The sequence below is a fragment of the Phaethon lepturus genome, unplaced genomic scaffold (genome assembly GCF_000687285.1).
Source record: "Phaethon lepturus isolate BGI_N335 unplaced genomic scaffold, ASM68728v1 scaffold56542, whole genome shotgun sequence".
NCBI lineage: Eukaryota > Metazoa > Chordata > Aves > Phaethontiformes > Phaethontidae > Phaethon > Phaethon lepturus.
In genome coordinates this window covers 432-18,676 of record NW_010525260.1, presented here as the reverse complement: position 1 = coordinate 18,676, position 18,245 = coordinate 432, and the positions used below count along the sequence as shown (strand labels likewise).

The window sequence follows — 18,245 nt, the reverse complement described above, 5'->3', positions numbered from 1 at the left end:
CCGCCTTGGGTCTAGCTTTGGGTCTAGTGTGCTATTGTGTAAACTCCTGAAGTTCCTGAGCAAAAAATCCTAACATAGTCCTAACACAGTTAATATTTATGACCACAGTTTATACTTTTCACCTTCTCTCCCCTTTATAGGTGGCCTTCTTATCTCCTCAGCGCACTTTGGAGCATATGTGTGTGGTACTGATATAGATTACAACACAATCCATGGATTAGGTATGTTACCTCTTCTTGAAACACTGAAATCTTACTGTCTGGAATTTAAGAATACTGATGAGAGCAGATGATACTTAGTGGATTTTAAAGCAACATTAATCTTCACAGGATTTATTTGGTCATGCTTATTTTTATTGACCAATTTACATGTATTGTAGCTAAGCTACTTTCTTAATTTTTAAGCAGGAAATATTTAATAAAAGGAATACTGAACATCAAAACAGAAGTTCTGAATAGTAATGACAACAGCTGTGCACTTTCTTTATTCTGTGATGTAGGAAGCTTTTCTTTTAACGTAACCCAGGAAGTCTAATCCCATTCTTACTTCTCTGAAAACTGCAGTGCGAATTATATCTGATTTATTGGAGAGGATTATGACAGACTGATAGCAATAGTCTGAAGTGAACATCTTAGAAAGGAACATTTTTATAAATGCATTCTGTGACACCCTATACAGACAGTGCCAGCAGAACTGTTTCTCATGTATTTTCATTATTCCTTGTTAGTTGTGAAATTTATCACAAATACCTCTGTTGGTGAGTACAATAAAGCAGGGGATAAATCCTTGCTTTGTGTGTGTCATTTAATTCTTTAACATAAATGGTAGAGTATATGAAAGCTTTTCCTACAAAATAATTTGTTGAGTCTGTTTTTTTTCTGTTCCATGCCTTACCCCCACCAGGCAAGGCGAGCAGAAAGAACCAGAAATGGAGAGGGCCAGATGAAAATATCAGAGCTAATCTCCGACAGTATGGTTTAGAGAAATACTACCTTGACGCACTGGTTTCTGATTCTTCAAGACCAATATGGCGAAAAGGGATGCTGTTTGATGCAATCATTACGGATCGTAAGTTTGTTAATACTTTTTGTTGCCTAATAATGATGACTAGGAGATTATTGCCTATGTCTATGCCTATGTACCATGATTTAATGTCTTGATGAGTGCTCAGACCTACAGTTTCCATATTACAAAAGATGACTGTTGTGGGCAGCACTGTGGAAATTGGAGATGCATTTGACATGACTGCATTTATTGTAAGGACATTTATAAATGTGTAACAAAGCTGGAGATAATACGTTCTTCCATGGAGAGAATATTACCATTGCCAGTAGAAGTCAATATGGCTGAAAACCATCCTTCAAAGAAGTCTCATTCAGTAAAGGCGTAACTTTATTGATGCACGGAGACTTCTTATCATAATGGTCCATGCTGCTGTTAGGACTTGATCTGCAACACACTGGAGTCTGCCATGCAACTCTGATGGACTTCTGGAGGCTTACATTAAGTGCTTATTGGAATGCTTCCAAGAGAAATTTTAATGCATTTCTGATACACTTAACTACTAGAAGCACTAGCGGCTTGAAAGGATTCTCCACTCTTTTAGAAACCTATGTACTTAACACCATTTGTCATGCCTGAGAGGGAGTAGAGGCTAAGGGAAGAAATAAAAGACCTTGATACAGCAATTTCTGATCTCTACTCCTGGCTCCTACCATGATACATTTATATTAATTAGGAATAGGGAGTATGACTTCTCTTTGTGTGTTGCCTGCTAATTTTTATTTGGCCTGTTTGGCCATAAGATAATGTAGACTATTAATATGACTTAGAACCAAGTTTGCAAATTGTGTCACAACTTGTTCGTTGAACATGAAATAAGTATGTTATGCTATTAGAAATGTGCAAAAATGTATGAGAAGCAGCCATCTCTGGCTCTTCTTATCTGTCTGTGTGAGAAATACTATTTGTGTAATGTGTTGGCAAGAAAATCCAATATATACAATTTCATTTTGAAAAAGATGAGCTAAGTGCTATAGGGGAGATGTTTGTGTCTGTCAAACAAAAGAGGATGGGATTATTTGTCACCTATTGGAAATGTAAGGAATATCTTTTCATGAACAAAACAGAAAAGCATTGTCTTTTGTAGTGTAGCAAATGTTTAGGCTGCTAGAAGCCCTTTACAGCTGAAGGGCTTTCTTTGAAACAGTTTTAAAGTAACCTTTTGGAGCAAGAAGCTTTTAATAAATCTTGAAGAAATTACCCTTACCAACTTTACTTTGTAAAAGCTTTTCTTTTTTTAACTTTGTGTAAGCCACAGTTTGTGCACTGTTGTGTATGTATAATATAATTGTATGTTATTTGGACAAAGGGTAAGGTTCTCATCTCTGCATTATGCATTTGCTTTGTATAGCACCATACGGTATCAGAGAAGCTACTCGCAGAATGGGTTCGCAAAAGGAAACGGTTAAGTCAGCTGAAAGAAGGTAGGTAAGCTGCCGTGTTTGTTGTAGAATAGAAATGTCTTAATGGAAACCGAGTCACAATTTTAGGATCTTTATTCCTTCTTTTTGGCTGTCAGCAGTTTAAAAAAATTGGTAGTGATAACAACTAAAGAAGAAAAGCCCTTTTTGTTCTGTTTACAAAACTAGTGTGTCACTTCCTGAAATCCTGATATTGGTTTTGTTCTCCCTGATTATCATTTGCATGTGGTCAGATTTCAAATACTGTTTCTCGACTCTGTGAGCCACCATTACCTTGTGTTTCCTGTTCTCAGAAAGTTCTCTTCAGTTGCTGCAATCTGCAAAATCAGTCTAGTATGTAATACGTCTATTTTATTTTAACCTTCTCTCATGGATTTCCACTGCTTCTCTCTCTTCAGAGATAACAGGTGGCTTCTGCACTGCCTGGCCTTCCTTGTCTTCTGCCTTTTACTCTAAATTGCCCTTAAGGAAAGATGTTGTGCAAAATAACTATTCCCAGCATGCTTGTGATTCTTTGACTTCCACAAGTACTACAGATGATAGTCTAAAGAGCCAACAGGGGAATTTGGGAAGTCATATTCCTCACAGTAGAAGGATTGTCCTAGGTAGTTTTGCAAATCTCAGATAGTGCTATTTTGTTGTGCTGTTTTTTTTTTTAATTAAAAATGCAGGTGTTTCCCGTGCTTTTATATTTACATTTGTAAATTTTTTTGTTTAGCACAGAAAATCACATCTTCGTTTCATCAAATTATCATCTAAGTGACATCTTTTTTGACCTATTGAAGTTTGCAGCAGAGTATCTGGTGATGGGAGGAAGATTAGTTTACTGGCTGCCGATATACAGGCCTGAGTATGTATTATTGATTTCTGGTATGTAGTATGTCAGAACAGATGCTTCATTCTCACTGTGTTTTCTTTTGTGGCATAGTACAGCTGGAACTTCCATACTACTAGCACTTAAGAGTGATGTTCAGACTTCATATTTTAAAGTCTCATATGAGGGAAAGCAGATTTTGAAATAAGGTTTTTGGGTGAAGATAAGTCCTGTCTATTACCAAAAAAAGAAAAAAGCCTTCACATGTCCTTGCAAATGCATGGCCAATAGGTTGAGGTTTAAGCTTAGAAAATCAAACTTTCAAGGTATAGATAGGTTTCTAAGATAGTAGTACCAAGGCTCTTATTAATATGTGTTTCTACCAGAGTAGTTTATAGAGGCGTATGACAAGGTCCTGTTAAGAGAACATTCTTGGCTCTTTGGGTTTTGGCACTACCAATTTAGCTTTCTTCTGAGAAATCAAAAGTCAAGTGACGAAGAGATGGCAGTGAGAGGCAGGAAGTGTAGGGGAGCAGCCCTGTTAAGGATGAGAGAGGCCAGCAGAGACTGAGATGCTGTCTGCTCAGTAGTGCAGCCTGGGATTAGAACTGGATTTAAATGCAAAGACATCTGTTTGCATACCTTCAGCATCTCTTAGATAAGGTTTTGATGGGAGGTTTTTTCTGGTTGGTTTTGGTGTTGGGTTTTTTTTTTCCAAAACTCTTACATAGTAAAGTGGGGAGTTGATGTACAGTAGCTGTTTCAAAGTATCTTCGAGATGTAGATGTGCTCTGAAAGTAGCTTCTACAATGTTGTATGTTTCTGTGTACAGTCAAACTATACTAATACATGAAGTGTATTTTGTCCGTGGTTTCACCATGGAAATGGCTTATTACAGTCCTACATTTAATTATCACACGGAATGTGATTTTTAGAAAATTTGGAAATCAAGAGGAGCCATTTCTGTAACATACTTCTGTAACAGAATTGTGCACTTAGTAGCTTGCATTTTTATTTTAATGATAGAATTGGTATCTTAAGCTTTTTTCTTGTAAGACTATTCACAAACAAAGCAATGAATGCCATTAACAGTGTTATAGCTAATTGTTAAAAATGTCTGTCTATGCATGCTTAACCCTGACAGACCATGTGTGGTTGTGAATTCTTAGATTTCCACATCAATAAACTCTGTTTGGAATTACTGAGTTTATTCTGTTTGTAAAGATACCAGAGATTTTTGTCTGCTTGTGGAACATTGGTGAGAGCATGCTTTGTCAGTACAGCAGTATAAAGTGTTTAACTTTAGGTAACTATGAACTGCATGTTCTGGTTCTACTTTAGTTGCTGTTTTGGGGAGGTCAGCTCTGTCAAGCTCTAGTTGGGTTGCCTGTTAAAAAGTAAATTTGTACATGCTACTGTGAATTGACTATGCAATGAAGATTGAAATACTTAAGTCACTATATTAGCACAGCATGTTAGTATAGTCACTTTATTTTCAGCTGTAGTGGTGAATACAGGAACAAGCATTACAGCAACTATGTGGGGGGAAGATAAGATACTGTCTACTAATATACTGTGCTATCAGATAGCCCTTGGCAACACCTGCCGTCAGGTTCATGTGTTGAGACCTTGTGTATTACCTTAAATTAAAAACAAAACTAGATTAAAATGGATGTCTGTTAAAACCACTGCTACTATATTTCTTACTTGATAATGTTCTGAGTTTTACCTGAAGGAATGTAGAAATATATGCATTAATGTTAACAGACAAGGCTTTTTAACAGAGTGATAATGATCTCTCCCTCTGCAAGATAGCATCTCACTCCAAAGTTTACTCTTTCAATCTGACATTGAAATCATTGTTGAGTCTGAATTCTTTTAATTCCTTTGCAGTCAGGCTTTTATATGGTTGTGAAGAGAAACTTTTAAGATATTGTGGCACAGTGCGTACCTTTGTAAGGGAGAGAGGCAGTTTGGTGGTACTAGATGCATCAGAAGTCTTGTGTAATAGAAAAAAACAGTTGAGAGTTAATCTGATTCTCCTTTGTCAAAAGCGTGTGCTTCATGCAGAAGTAGTGACTTGATTTCCTACATCAGAAGTGACTGAAGGGTTGTTTTGTGATCTGGATGTTTTGGAACAATGCAGAGAGGCAGTACTGTTTGGGTTTTTACCTATTTACAAGTCTGTATTTGGTATTGTCTTGTTGAACAGCTCACAATTATCTTTAAGAAGTGTCAAGATTTCCATCAGCACCTAGATGGATTCTGTTTTGAGTTGTGTTGCATTTGACTTCTCTTTCTCCCAGAACAATACATTTACTCTGTAAAGTCCATTCAGAAAAATACACTTCTTTACAGGAAAAATAGGAAGCTCCTCCTTTATATCTCTTAAGTTCACATGATAGGCGTGAAGGTTCTTTAGTTCCGCATTTTAATGTCTGACGTCTGCTCATCCTCAAGCACTGGGGAATCATGAAAGCAAGCGTTTTATATGAAATCATAGTCACTGACAATACCATAAACCATTTTCTGTATTATGTTGTAGTAACTATTACAGGAAAGCTTATTACAAAAACTAAGACTAAATGGCTGATACATATTTCAGTATATAGGAAGGATGTCTGATCGCATATTTATCTTATTAGCTAGGTCAATACTTCTTGCTCCTATAATCCCATACAAAGCTTTTAAATCAGAAAATTCATTTTTCAGCATTTGGAGGAATAAAAGGATTCAAAGCAATTTAGAGGAAGCTGTTTCTATAGAAAATAATATGCTTATGAGATGGGGGCATTTAAAACGCTGTAACCGCTTGCTTCTATAGACAGGATTTAATTGCAAGCCAGTGTTACTACCATCTGATGTTAAAAGATAATGGATTTTCTGTTTTTTTCCCAGGAAGGAAGAAGTTTAGAAAGAGCAATTACAATGTGATACATTTGTAACACCAAATTCTGTAGTCGAGGAATGTCACTGTCTAAACTTGTTTAGTACGATTTGGAATTGAAGTGTAGTGGTCTCCTTTTAGAGAGCCAGCATTAAGTCTCTTGTTCCTGAAACTTTATATATGTTGACTGTGGAATAAATTTTTAAAATCACAGCCCCTGATTGCCTAAGTTGTTACTGCTGGTTGGATGAGATGTTTTCTACTTAAAATTATACAGGCAGGCCTGTGTGCATGTATTAACATCATGTGAATACATGTAGGAAGCGGGGGGAGGGGGGGGTGCTGTCTCTTTACGATGAGGTTTTAATGTATTCTATACATTTTATGTCACGAGATGATTGGTATATATGATGTAAAAACTCTGGAGCACCAATACCTGAATTTATTTAACGAGATGAAAATGTATAGCAACTTTCTAGTGTAAACCATTTGATGAAGAATCTGTATGAATTTTGTTTCAGATGCAAGTCTCCCAGCTGATGAGCTTACAGCTCTGTGGGTGTTTATTTCTTCCAGATATACAGAAGAGATTATTCCCCGCCACCCGTGCCTGAAACTTATTAGCAACTGTGAGCAGATGCTTTCCAGCCACACATCAAGGCGCCTGATAACCATGGAAAAGGTGAAAGAATTCAAGGTAAGCTTGAGTTCTTTATTATATTGTGTAAAATGGTAGCTATTGCATTCATGAAAGCTTTGTGCTATTCAGCATTTGATCCTTATTTGTATCACACTTGAGTTTTTTATGATGAGAGTTAAAGCTTTTGTAAAATTGCCACATATTTCTTTAAAATAAATTGGGTGGTGATTTAAGGGACCATTCTGGTTTTGGTCTTTCCCTTTTTCTCCTCAGTTTTTGATAAACTTTTCATCCTGAGCAAGCTGCTTAATAGTGTGAAACAGATCATTGAACTTACAGTTACTTGTGAAAGTTGCATATGCTTTTCTTGGGAAACTGAACTCTGAATCCCATCCACAGAGGTGCCTAAGTTCCCATTGATTCCAGTGTTATTTGGTGCCCAAGTAAATACTAAATGCCTTTGTAGGTTGTGCAGTACAGGTAAACCATATTCAATTCTATTCCTTCATTTTTAGAGTGGTACTTTTTTATCTTTTGAAATAATGGTGTAGCTGTGACAACTACAGTGAAGCACATTGGCTTTTTTTGGTTGGGGACACAAAGTGCCTCTCCCGAGGCGCTGAGACCAGGGAACACTGCATTCAAGTCTCCTTTCTGTTCTTGCTGCTGCTTTCGCCTAATACTGTTAAGAGAGATGCTAAACAAAAGTGAAGCAAATTCTTCATGAAAAATACATGCAAATGGTAAGTACATTCCTTGTCAGTTGGAAGAGCTATTTTAAATGACAGGAGGAACAGTCAGACTGCTGTGTCTGCATGGTGCTTGCACTGATAACGCCGCAGGGTTTCAGTACTGCATTCATAATGCTAATGATGACTGAGCTTCTCAGGCAACACCTGAAATTTTTTAAAACACTGTATGTGGAGTTCAGAGCCAGAGCTGCCAACTTCACCAGCAGTGAACCAAGAGAGTATATTATGAAAGTGTATGTCTCGGGGTGTTCATGGAGGTTTTCTGCAGGAATTTTATTATTGCCAGTGCTGTAGAATAACATGTTCTAATGAAAAAAAGGTATCCATCCTTCTGTGAATAGATTTTCATCATTTGTTGTTTTGTGCATCACGTGTTCTTCAGTACATGCTTTGACAGGTTCATGTCTGGAAATGCTTAGTTCTGAGCACCTGAATCAAGTTGGCAGGCTTACTGCTTAGATAAAACTGTGCAGGTGCTTACACTTATGAGTCCAGATGTCTTTTAGATAATTTAAGGATACCAGAACCCCTGTACTGTTTCTGATGATGCAAAACTTGTCCAAATAACAAAATACGTATTGACTCCTTAGCTAATGCCTGCTTGGTTTAGAATCTTCTTGTTTGGTGTCTAACTATCTAAGAGTTCCCCACCCCAGTGTCCCTTACCTGGGACATGTTTTTTCCTGTGTTAATATCTTGAACAACCTTTGAATTGGACACTTCTGGCTCGCCAGATATGATCATAAAATTCAATAGTTGGAATTTTGGCCATTTTTCTTTTTCCCAAATGAAAGAGTCAATTTTTAGGAATATACAAGCATTTATATTTCCAGACAGTTCCTGTCAGCTTTAGTGAACTGGTTTGTAACAGGTACTCACAAATGCCTTTTAATTCAGCCTATTGTAGTACTCACAAGTGGCTAAGAAGTTTTACAAAGCATGTAGTGTCATTATGCAGTCCTTTGGTTTCCCCAGTGTTTGCTACCAATAATGAATTGCAGATTTCACAGCAAATATGATTTCATTATTAACACTCTAAACTCTTAACTAGGTTATATTCAATCGGTTACTGAATGTGAAATTGGTGGTGCAGTTTCATTGTGTTTTTAATATGAAGGAGACCAAAGTGAATGTAAAAAGTGAATATGTCTAGTTGAAGTATTGATCTACCATAATTAATCATAAGCATGAAGATCATAAATGTTGGATTAAAAACATCACAAAAGATGGTATATAACTCACTGTCTTGTAAGCATCCAGTCTGTTCTTTTTAAGTTTATGATGAAATCGTGCCAACTGGAAAAGATTTCTCACTGCACACAGTGTTGATGTGAATAGACTTTTCCAGCATGTGAACAATTTGAACAGGAGAGTTTTTTGTGTTTTAACATTTAAGGCTTTTTTTGGACAGCCATGGTGGTCAGTAGTAACTCCCCTTCTCTCCAGTCTTAAATTATAGTGTTGATAATAAAAGTGAATGAGGCAGTTGTTGTAGAGGGCAGCTAGCAGTAGTAAGCTAGTGACTTCTAGTCTTCTAAAACTCTGAAAGCAGAAGAATTAGAGAAGTGAAGAACAGGAGTGTGGAATGGGAGAGGAACAAAACAGAAGTGGTATGAGGTGAGAGCTTACTAGCCTGATATGTAACTTTTTCCTATGGACATTAGTGTCCCTTCTTCTGGTATTAAACAGATATGGATCTCCCTAGTATCTCTCTAAACCTGAAAAAAAACTTTCTAATTGGCAGGGCTGCGTGTGAGTCTATCCTCATTGAACTGTGAAGGGAGTTTTTTCTAAGCACTAAAAATACAAGTTCAGCTCTCCAAAGACTGTAGGCATTCATACGCAAGAACTGAAATACAGTGGTAGTGGAAGAATGAGAAGCTGTTGGCCAAGTAGATCCATGTTGTAATGTCTGTCAGCTGTGATCTAATAAGAGTCCAGGCTTTTGCTTTAGGTTAGAGAAGGTTTGAACCAATTCTTCCAGCCTAAATCAAGTGAAAATGTATCTTCCATTGTGCCATTTTATTTTTCAGAAGCATTAAAAAATACAGCTGTGTAAGACTGAAAGGTCTCAATCTATGCCACCTGTATCTGAATTGTCATAATTATTTTTTACTTAAATGTCAAATAACTGGTAAGTGGTTAATCAGCAGGAGAATTGGACTATAAAAACTTGCAGCATTATTACCACAAGGGTTCTTAGGAATCTATATCTGGTGATCAACCAACTATTTTCAGAAGGGGTGGACTTACTAACAGTGTTTAACTGTAGGGTTGTTTGGTGTTCCCATTCTTTACAACAGTATGTCTAGCGCTCTGTTTTCTGAGACTTGCTGATTTCCCTATGCTAAATTATTTCAGCTATTGCCAAATTACTTGTTTCATTCCTCTGCTGGCTGTCTTGCAGAAATATATGGTATCTATTTGGCTGGTAAATGCTACCTAGTTCTGAAGTTTCTGATCAGGAATTCTTAAAAAAATATTGGGAGATCTATAATTGACAAGGGCTAAGAGAGACACCTAGCAATTATGTAGCAAGATGAAACAGAAAACTTGACTGAAGGACAAACTCTGAGCATGACTGCCCATGAAAGGACTCTAGAGCATCAGGCATACAAATACACCATGCTGAATGGGTCCAGCATTTCCATGTCACATGGTCACCCCGGAGTCTTTACTGGTGTAGAATTTTTCCTACTGAATTTAGCAGTGTCTGTTCCTGGATATGACCCTGTTGTCTCTGATTTGGAAATTGCTTGGTGTTGTTTATAGCTGTGTAATGTTAGTACAGTGGTTTCTATAGCTACTGTCCAGCACCAGATGTAGTGGTAGGAAGCTGTGATAAGGCTAGGAAGACTTTTTTTAAACAAAGACTGAGAGTGGGTAGTTACCCTGAGGCTGAACTGAGGCATGCTAGACTCATAAAAACCTTTAGAATTTCACTTAGTATTTGCCAACATTTAAAGAAAAACAAATCTTTCTTGTTATCTTTAAGCTTCCTGCTCTTTCTTCCACCTCTTTCATTATTTATTGGAGATCTATAACACCTTTTTTAGTGTTGTCTTTAGAACAAGTAAGTGTCGAGTTGAAAACTCAAATTAGCTAAAAGCAGTTTGGTAGCATGCACTTTGACAAGAGCTTTGTTGGTTTTCAATTGTCACAGAAGTCATCATAAAACATTTCAGAGCAAAAGCTATATGTGATAACTGTTGTTTGCAATTAGTCTACTATTTTGAGAATTTAAATTATTCAAAGTGAGAACCAAGGATGATGCTAATGAATGACCAGGGATTAATGAACATCTTCAGCTCTGATTTTTATAGTCTTTTGTCTTCTTGGGTAGTCCTGGCAGACCGGGGAAAGAGCTGACTTAGTGCCAAGTAGGCTGATCGCTGCTGATCAGTCTTGGAAATGATTTCATGGGCAGTCTTGCTGTTTTGTGTTGAATAACCAGTTACAAACTGTATGCCTTGCAAACTATGTACAGTTGTTTCAAAGGCAACAAGTGAAAAAAGATTCTCACTCCTAGATGCAGCTGTGCATCACAAGCAGTACTCCTTATTCCTCTTCCTGTGTGTCATGTTAAGAGGAGAAAAGAGACTATCTCCCTTAAAACACTGGGGTTCAACTCTATTACCTAAATTTAAACTTAAAAAAAAAAAAGGTGGCAAGAGAAAGGAAAAAACAGCCATATTAACTGCACTGGACAGTTAATGCACTTGAGGGAGAGTTGACGCCGCCACTGACACCCTCCATACGAGATCTTCTCTTGCTGCAGAACACTCCTGCCAAATATTTAGAGTGCGTATTCTACCGGTTTCTGCTACTCAAGATAGAGCTTAACTGAGGGTGTTTGACTGGTTTTACTGAAATGAGTTGGTGCCTGATCTCAGGCAAATTCTAGTGAAAACCGTCACAACAAATTGTTTCATGAAGACAGTTTGTGACAAGTTCTCATCTATGTGGAGTTAAATGCAGCCCGTTCCTCGTGTTCAGATTGTACTCATTCAGCTGCCCGTGTAGATATAAAATATCCAAGGTTAGAATTTGTTCAGAAATCGTTGGTCTCTGAATCCAAGAATTTCTTTTACCTTGATCAATTCTGTGTTGCCCATAAAACTGTTTTGACTAGTGAATGTCAACAGTGAGTGGCATCTCCAGGTAGTTCAGGGTTTCTTATTTTCTTTTCCCTTTTTTAAGAAGCAATTCCCAATTTGTTCTTTTTCTTTAAAGCAATAACCATCTTTATTGGGCAGTCATGTCTGTACAGGGGAGAGGTAGAGAATGGAAGCTCTTAAGCTGGAATTATTGTCATGTGGGCCAGGAGCTTCCTTTTTAAGCTCTCCCAAGAAATCTGTGCCTGACTGCAGATCTCCTCTCATCTAGCAAGCAATGATTTGCATAGCTTTTGATGAGGCCTGGATTTACAAAATGGATTCTGCTGTGGAATGATGCACCAAGCCTCTTTCCATTTGATGCATGCAGATGCTCCTATTACAGCTGTGTTTAAGTTGCAGTTTGTTCTCTTGCATACCATATCCTCTCATTGCCCTAACCAGCTTGGGTGTAGAGGGGGTAGTTCCTTTCTTCCTTCCTCCCTTCACCCTGAATCAGCATTTTGTTACTTAAGGAATCAAGATGAGTGGTATACAGATGTGTGACCTCTTAGAAGTTGTAGGGATTATTTTTTATGTTAAAATACTATTGACCTATACATCATTATCTCCCAGGGTCAAATATCCCGTCCATTTCTCAAAACAAGCAAATTATGTAGAATTGTCATTAAAACACATCCCAAAGGTATAAAAATATATTGTGTGTTTAGGTCAAAGGAGGATTACTGATGTGCAGATTTGGAGGAATAAGTGCTCTTTTCCTCAGAGTGGTCCTGTATAAGAGACCTGGAAAAGTGATTAAAGTCTGGCTGTGAGAGGAGCATGTCTTAAATCCTCCTTGTTTCCTGTCTGCCAATAGGGATTTTTTTTTCTTTTCATGGACATGTTAAAAGCCTGTTGATTATCAACCTGAGAATGGTCTTAGAGACGGCAGTCTCACACAGGTGACCAAAAGACAGTAGATAGTACGGTGTCTGCAGTGGATTTATTGAGGTCATTTTCTCCTGCTATTTTCCAGCATTGCAGTATTTAAATAGAATAGAAATTTGTTGCTACTGGTGTACATGCTTTACATGTTAGATATCCACATTGCACTTAACATTTAGCAAGTTAATTTAAGCCAGTGGCATGCTGCTGGTATCTGCTAGGATAGCAGATGAGAAAACTTCATAGGAATATCTCATTGTGTCCGGGAGAGGGCACTTGTATATGCACACAAGCATCTTGCTGTCTTGAAAAACCTTTTGTTTCACTCCTTTTGAATGCGTATTAGGATATCCAAAGCAAGATGAAGTATTGATCTTGATAGGTGAAAGCCTAGACAGGTTACAAAACAGCTGAAGGGAGAGATTGTTCACTACAGTTGAGTTCATCCTTGCATTGTGATACTTTTGTAATGTATGAAAATATTGACTTAAATCTACTTCCATGTTCCTACTACTTATGCTAAAGCATTCAACAGTAACCTCATTTTCAAATATGAACAAATAACCCTGAACTGAATCTTAAGCAATGAACCAACCTGTATGTTGCTGCATTGCTGAAAAAAATTGAAGTAATGAGGATGTATTGATAAGAAACATTTAGTGGAACAGAGGTTTAGTTCTGTCATATGCTCTTTTTTATTTTCTCTTTGCACAGTTCAGTTGTCCTGTGTGAAGGCTGTTTATCTCAGTTCTGACCTGCTATTGAGCATAATAAACTGACATGAACCATAAGTATTAAATGTTTTTTAAAAGTTGCCACAGTTTTCTTTAGCGCTCAGATTAAAGTTCGATGTATTGTTTATCTTAGAGTATTGATAACATTAGTTGACAAGTATCTTAACTGTATAAAGCCATAGTACATGATGAACTAAACCTTTGTATATAAAATGGGCCAATTTTCTAAACGATGCTCCTGGCTGATGTCAAGTAGGTATTATGTGTAGGAATTTACTGTGTCAACTTTAACTTTCAGAACTGTGTGAATACTATACAGGAAAAAATCCTCTGATAGCATGTCAGTGTCTGTAGGAACTCATTTAGGTTATTTGTGTTCCTCTTCTGTTTGTATCTGCCTGCCACGAAACTCTGAGTGATTGAATTTTCCAGATGATATTTTTTCCAGAAAGTAATCTTTGTATTTTCCTTTATAAAAGTCTGTGTGGCATAGTACCTGTGCTCTCATTTATTCATGCAAGGATGGGATTCTGGTGATGTTAGCTGAGATATTTCCAGTGATGCAGCATTGTTAGAACTTCAAATGTTTGGTTCTGACAACTTGCATCATTTTTCTGTGCAGAGTAGAATAATGAAAATTTGAATGAGTACATAAAAAAAACCCCACCCAACAAAAAAAAACCAAAACCCTTGTCTGCTTACAGCTTGTATTTGATCAATGTCAAATGAGAATCCATTGCATATGGATTTTCATTTCTGTTAAATGTTAAGACTTTGCAGTAGGATGCACATGTTGTTAATCCTAATGGGAACCTTAGCGTTCTATTTTGGGAATTCTTTAATCAATCTAATGACGTAAATGTTTGCCATTGAATTGTAAAAAAAACCCCAAAACCAAACAAAACAAACAACTTTACTTTTGCTTGTAATTGTCTGAAAAAGTCTGGAGGAAAACGAATGGCAATACATGCTGGACATACTACTGTAAAACCTAATGCTTGCGTTTTGATACCATGCAGGATCAAGATCAGAATTCTTACTTGTTGGATGGTCAATATATGCCATACAGGGGACACAATTCATTCCGTGAGAAGTATTTCAGTGGTGTGACAAAGAGGATTGCCAAGGAAGAAAAAGACAATCAGAAGTAAAATATAATATAAACAGATTAAAAAAATGAGGAAAGAATGAAGATCGTGTTTCTTTGTAAGGACATCTGGATATGAACATTCATTTGGATGCTTCAGAAAAATAAATACTGCTTTTAATTTTAAAACAAGATGAAACCCACAACACAGGTTGAGCGCAGTTCTTTTTAATTAGCTTTGTTTATAGCTGATTTTATTGTACAAGTTTTTTTGAGTCTTGTTTAATTTATATTTGTACTTTCAAGTACTAATGATGATTGACTAAAACCATTATTATTGTTCTTTCACCATTAACATTCACAAAAAAGTAGTAATATTATTTGGCTTCTTAAACTGTGAACATCTGGCTGTTTTAGAAACACGTGGTGGTGATCAAGGATTGCTTATTAAGAAGATAATTTTAATTTGTTTTGTTTTTTTGTAAATGGTATACAATAAACCAGAAAAGATGGTTGTGAGGTTTGTTTTAATTGTTGCATGCAATAACTGCTCGTATGAATTCCAATGGCTGTGGCTGAGGCCAGCTGTGCTTAAAGCAAACAAAAAACATAAAGAAACAACTGCACGTGCGCACCACCCTCATCCCCGCGGGGCCCCCCCCCCCCAACCTGCGGGGCCCCCCCCCCCCCAATCCTATGTGACCTGACAAACTCTGGAGAGCCTGTTAAACCCTGTGAAGCCTGTCCACATCTGAAGCTCATCTGTACCTTGGATTTGCTTTTGCATTCCTAAACCTTGAATCTTGGTCAAGTCAACTGTCTGCAATTTTTGGTTCAGAAACTGATAGTTAAAGCAGTAACAACAGCATAAAATCAGTAATGGTTCCCTAATGGTATTAAGCCTAATCAAATCTTTGAAATTGAAGCTGTATTTGTTAAAGGGCAAACTTTGCTGAATCCACACCATGTCCATCATGAAAATACCTCATTTGAAAACCACTAGGCCCATTAATTCAGGATGTTAATGGCTCTTCTCATTTTGGTGGTCAGATATGGTCAAATACTCTTCAGCAGGGCGTTGGTGAACATATCTATTTGCTCCAGCCAGAGGAAGCCTTACTTCTCGGTTTGCTGTAAGTTACTTACTGTGGTCATGTCGCAATCTTTGTAGATTATAATTTTTAATTGCATCTTCAAAAAACCACTGAGGAAGGCACGAGTCATTATGTATATCTGATCAAGTTCATTCTTAGCTCTTCTATGTGTTGTGGTCCTCAGCTGCAGCAGGGAGAGCTCAAATACTCAATGACAACTTTGTCTGACCTTCTGGATCTAATCTGTGGTGTGTTAGGAAGTTCTGAAATAGTGATTTATTTTCTGTGTTTCCATTATAAATCAGTTTGTTTTGGGACTTTTAATGTCAGCTGTATAATAGTTGTTCTGGGCTAAACTTGGAGCAACATCAAAGCTCAGAATTTGAATTGATCACTTTCAAATATTACATCAAAAAATTACTGCTTCTGAAAACCTGTCTTCATATAACTTCTGACTTCAGTTTTAGCATTACAGTTTGGCATTCATCTTTTATTCCTTTACAAATTAAAATTACTTTCTTTTCTTCATAGGCATGGAATTTTTCTAGATGGATTTATTATGCATTTATAACTTAATTTTCATAAAAGTTACCCTACATAGATCTAAATGGTTATACAAGATGTAAGGTAGTGGCAAATCTGGCTCTGTCTATTCAAAGAGAATGATTTAGTTTATTTCTCCTTTGCCTGGTCCAACTTTTAGTCCATTCAGCAGCGGTGGTGCGGCCTCTGTTTAGCAGTTCATCCATAACAGCTCTATCATTACTGAAGAATACCATTTTGAACAGAAACTGTAAGTGTAGTTGGGGTACTGCATCAACACCCGCTAATCAAAAATAGTTTAGAATTGAAATCAGATGTTCAAGATCTGCTGATCCCTGGCGTTAAAGCTATCATTTGGAAATACTTGTGATCTCTAAATTTCTCCTCACTTAATGTGCATGCTCCAGCCTATTGTATGCACAGACCTGCAAAGTGGAGGCATTCATAGCTATAGACCATGACACAGTCCTTGTGCTCGCTCTAGTGAAGGACTGACAGGCGGGTGACTTATACTTTCGGCAGGATTTGGCTATTGGTGGCCGCGGTTTCTGGCACTTTCATTCGATCTGGTTCCATTCAGTCTCTTTCTGTGAGGTTCCAGTTTCCTGTCCCTGGCAGGGAGGGTCAGTTCACAAGCCCGCACTGAACTCATGCCGTTGTCATTCTCTCCTTTGGGGGGGGTTGTTCCATTTTCCAGTTTTGAAAAATAAACGTTATTTTTGGAGCGCTTTGTTGCGCTGCAGCAAATTGGATGGAGGGAGGAGCTCAAAACGGCTGCGAGGTCATATGGGCAGAGGCTGTCGCTTGCCGTGGGAAGCTATTAGTTGAGGTAATGAAGGGCAAGAGCCCCTCTTTTCACAGAATTCCTTCACTTGGTGGTGGTCCCAGCTGCCAGGCGTCCCACGTATCTATGGGAAGAGGAAGCAGAAAAGTAGCAGAAATAGATTTTCTCTGCGTTAATTGTGTGCCCAACCTGCTTTTCTCTCTCCAATACTTTTTTAAATTAGTGGCCAATTTGAACAAGTTTGACAGAAGGCCAAGGTTTGATGAGGTCTTACAGATAATTGGGAGCTACAAATTTTGTAGCTATTTGTACAAATAGGTAGAGGTGTTGAAGGAAAAGACCTAGTAAATCTCTTCCAGGGAAGAGGTTGTAATATGAGTTCAACTCACATTAAACATCAGAGAACCCACATCGAAACAAGACCTGGAGACAAAAACTGTAACCATTATTTTTGTTACTGCTTCTACAGCCAGTGCTGGTCCTGCTGTTTCTTGATCTTCTCTTTAAAACAAACAAAAAAAAAAACACAAAAGCATACAAAGAGGTTCTTTAGAAGGAACATAAAGGTTTTGGCTGAACTTTCTGCTTCTGCTCAAGCTCTGAGACCAACTCACAAAAACTTGGTCAAGCAGATGCGTCAGCTTGCTGAACATCCCAGTGCAGTCCTCCCTTTAAACCAGCCTAAGAAATTGGTGTCTGTTAGTGGGACAAGATCTAACTCTGAGTCTCCTCTAGCTGAGCAGGCTTTTTGTTTCCATAACACCCATGCTGGACTTTGCGCTGGTACCATGCACTGCAGCAACATCCACTCACTGGGTCTGTACCTAGTTGCACTTCAACAGCAACTCTTGAAAGTTTGGGTTTGGTGGTTCCTTTCTTCCTCTGTACCTGGGGCACGAAGACTGTGGTGGAAGTCCTTAATTGTTTGACATCCCTTCTCCTATTTCCATTAGAATAGGATTTTAGCTCAGAGTTGTGACTTATAAGAGGGTCATTGGTATCCATACACACAGTAGTTGGTAGAAGGCAGTGAAATTTTTGTGAGTTCTCAGTCAAGGCTCACCCATCCAAAATACTGAAAAATGCTGCTAAGAAGATATAGTATGAGCTTTCTCTTGGTCTGTTTTGATATCGTTATAGGATAAGGATTGTTATAGGATAAGGATCCCTATGATTATAGGATCGTTAGGTCAAGCAGAGACAAAATTGGAAAGGCAAAACCCCAGCTAGAGCTCAATCTGGCCACAGTCATTAAGGATAACAAAAAATGCTTCTACAAATATATTAACAACAAAAAGAGAGGCAAGGAGAATCTCCATCCCTTTCTGGATATGGCGGGGAACATTGTCACCAAGGATGAGGAGAAGGCTGAGGTACTGAATGTC

General features: G+C 37.7%; 1 protein-coding gene across 1 annotated transcript; it reads left to right on the top strand.

Annotated features, from left to right (window-relative positions):
* Positions 1 to 108: 108 nt before the first annotated feature.
* On the top strand, positions 109 to 14,645 carry LOC104614961 (tRNA (guanine(10)-N2)-methyltransferase homolog; the record flags this gene model as incomplete). The annotated part of the gene is made up of 6 exons (XM_010282666.1): positions 109 to 221; positions 904 to 1,068; positions 2,414 to 2,486; positions 3,202 to 3,333; positions 6,761 to 6,881; positions 14,372 to 14,645. Coding segments are annotated over 6 exons (736 nt in total), but the record flags the coding sequence as incomplete, so codon positions are not given.
* Between the last annotated feature and the right edge of the window lie 3,600 nt (positions 14,646 to 18,245).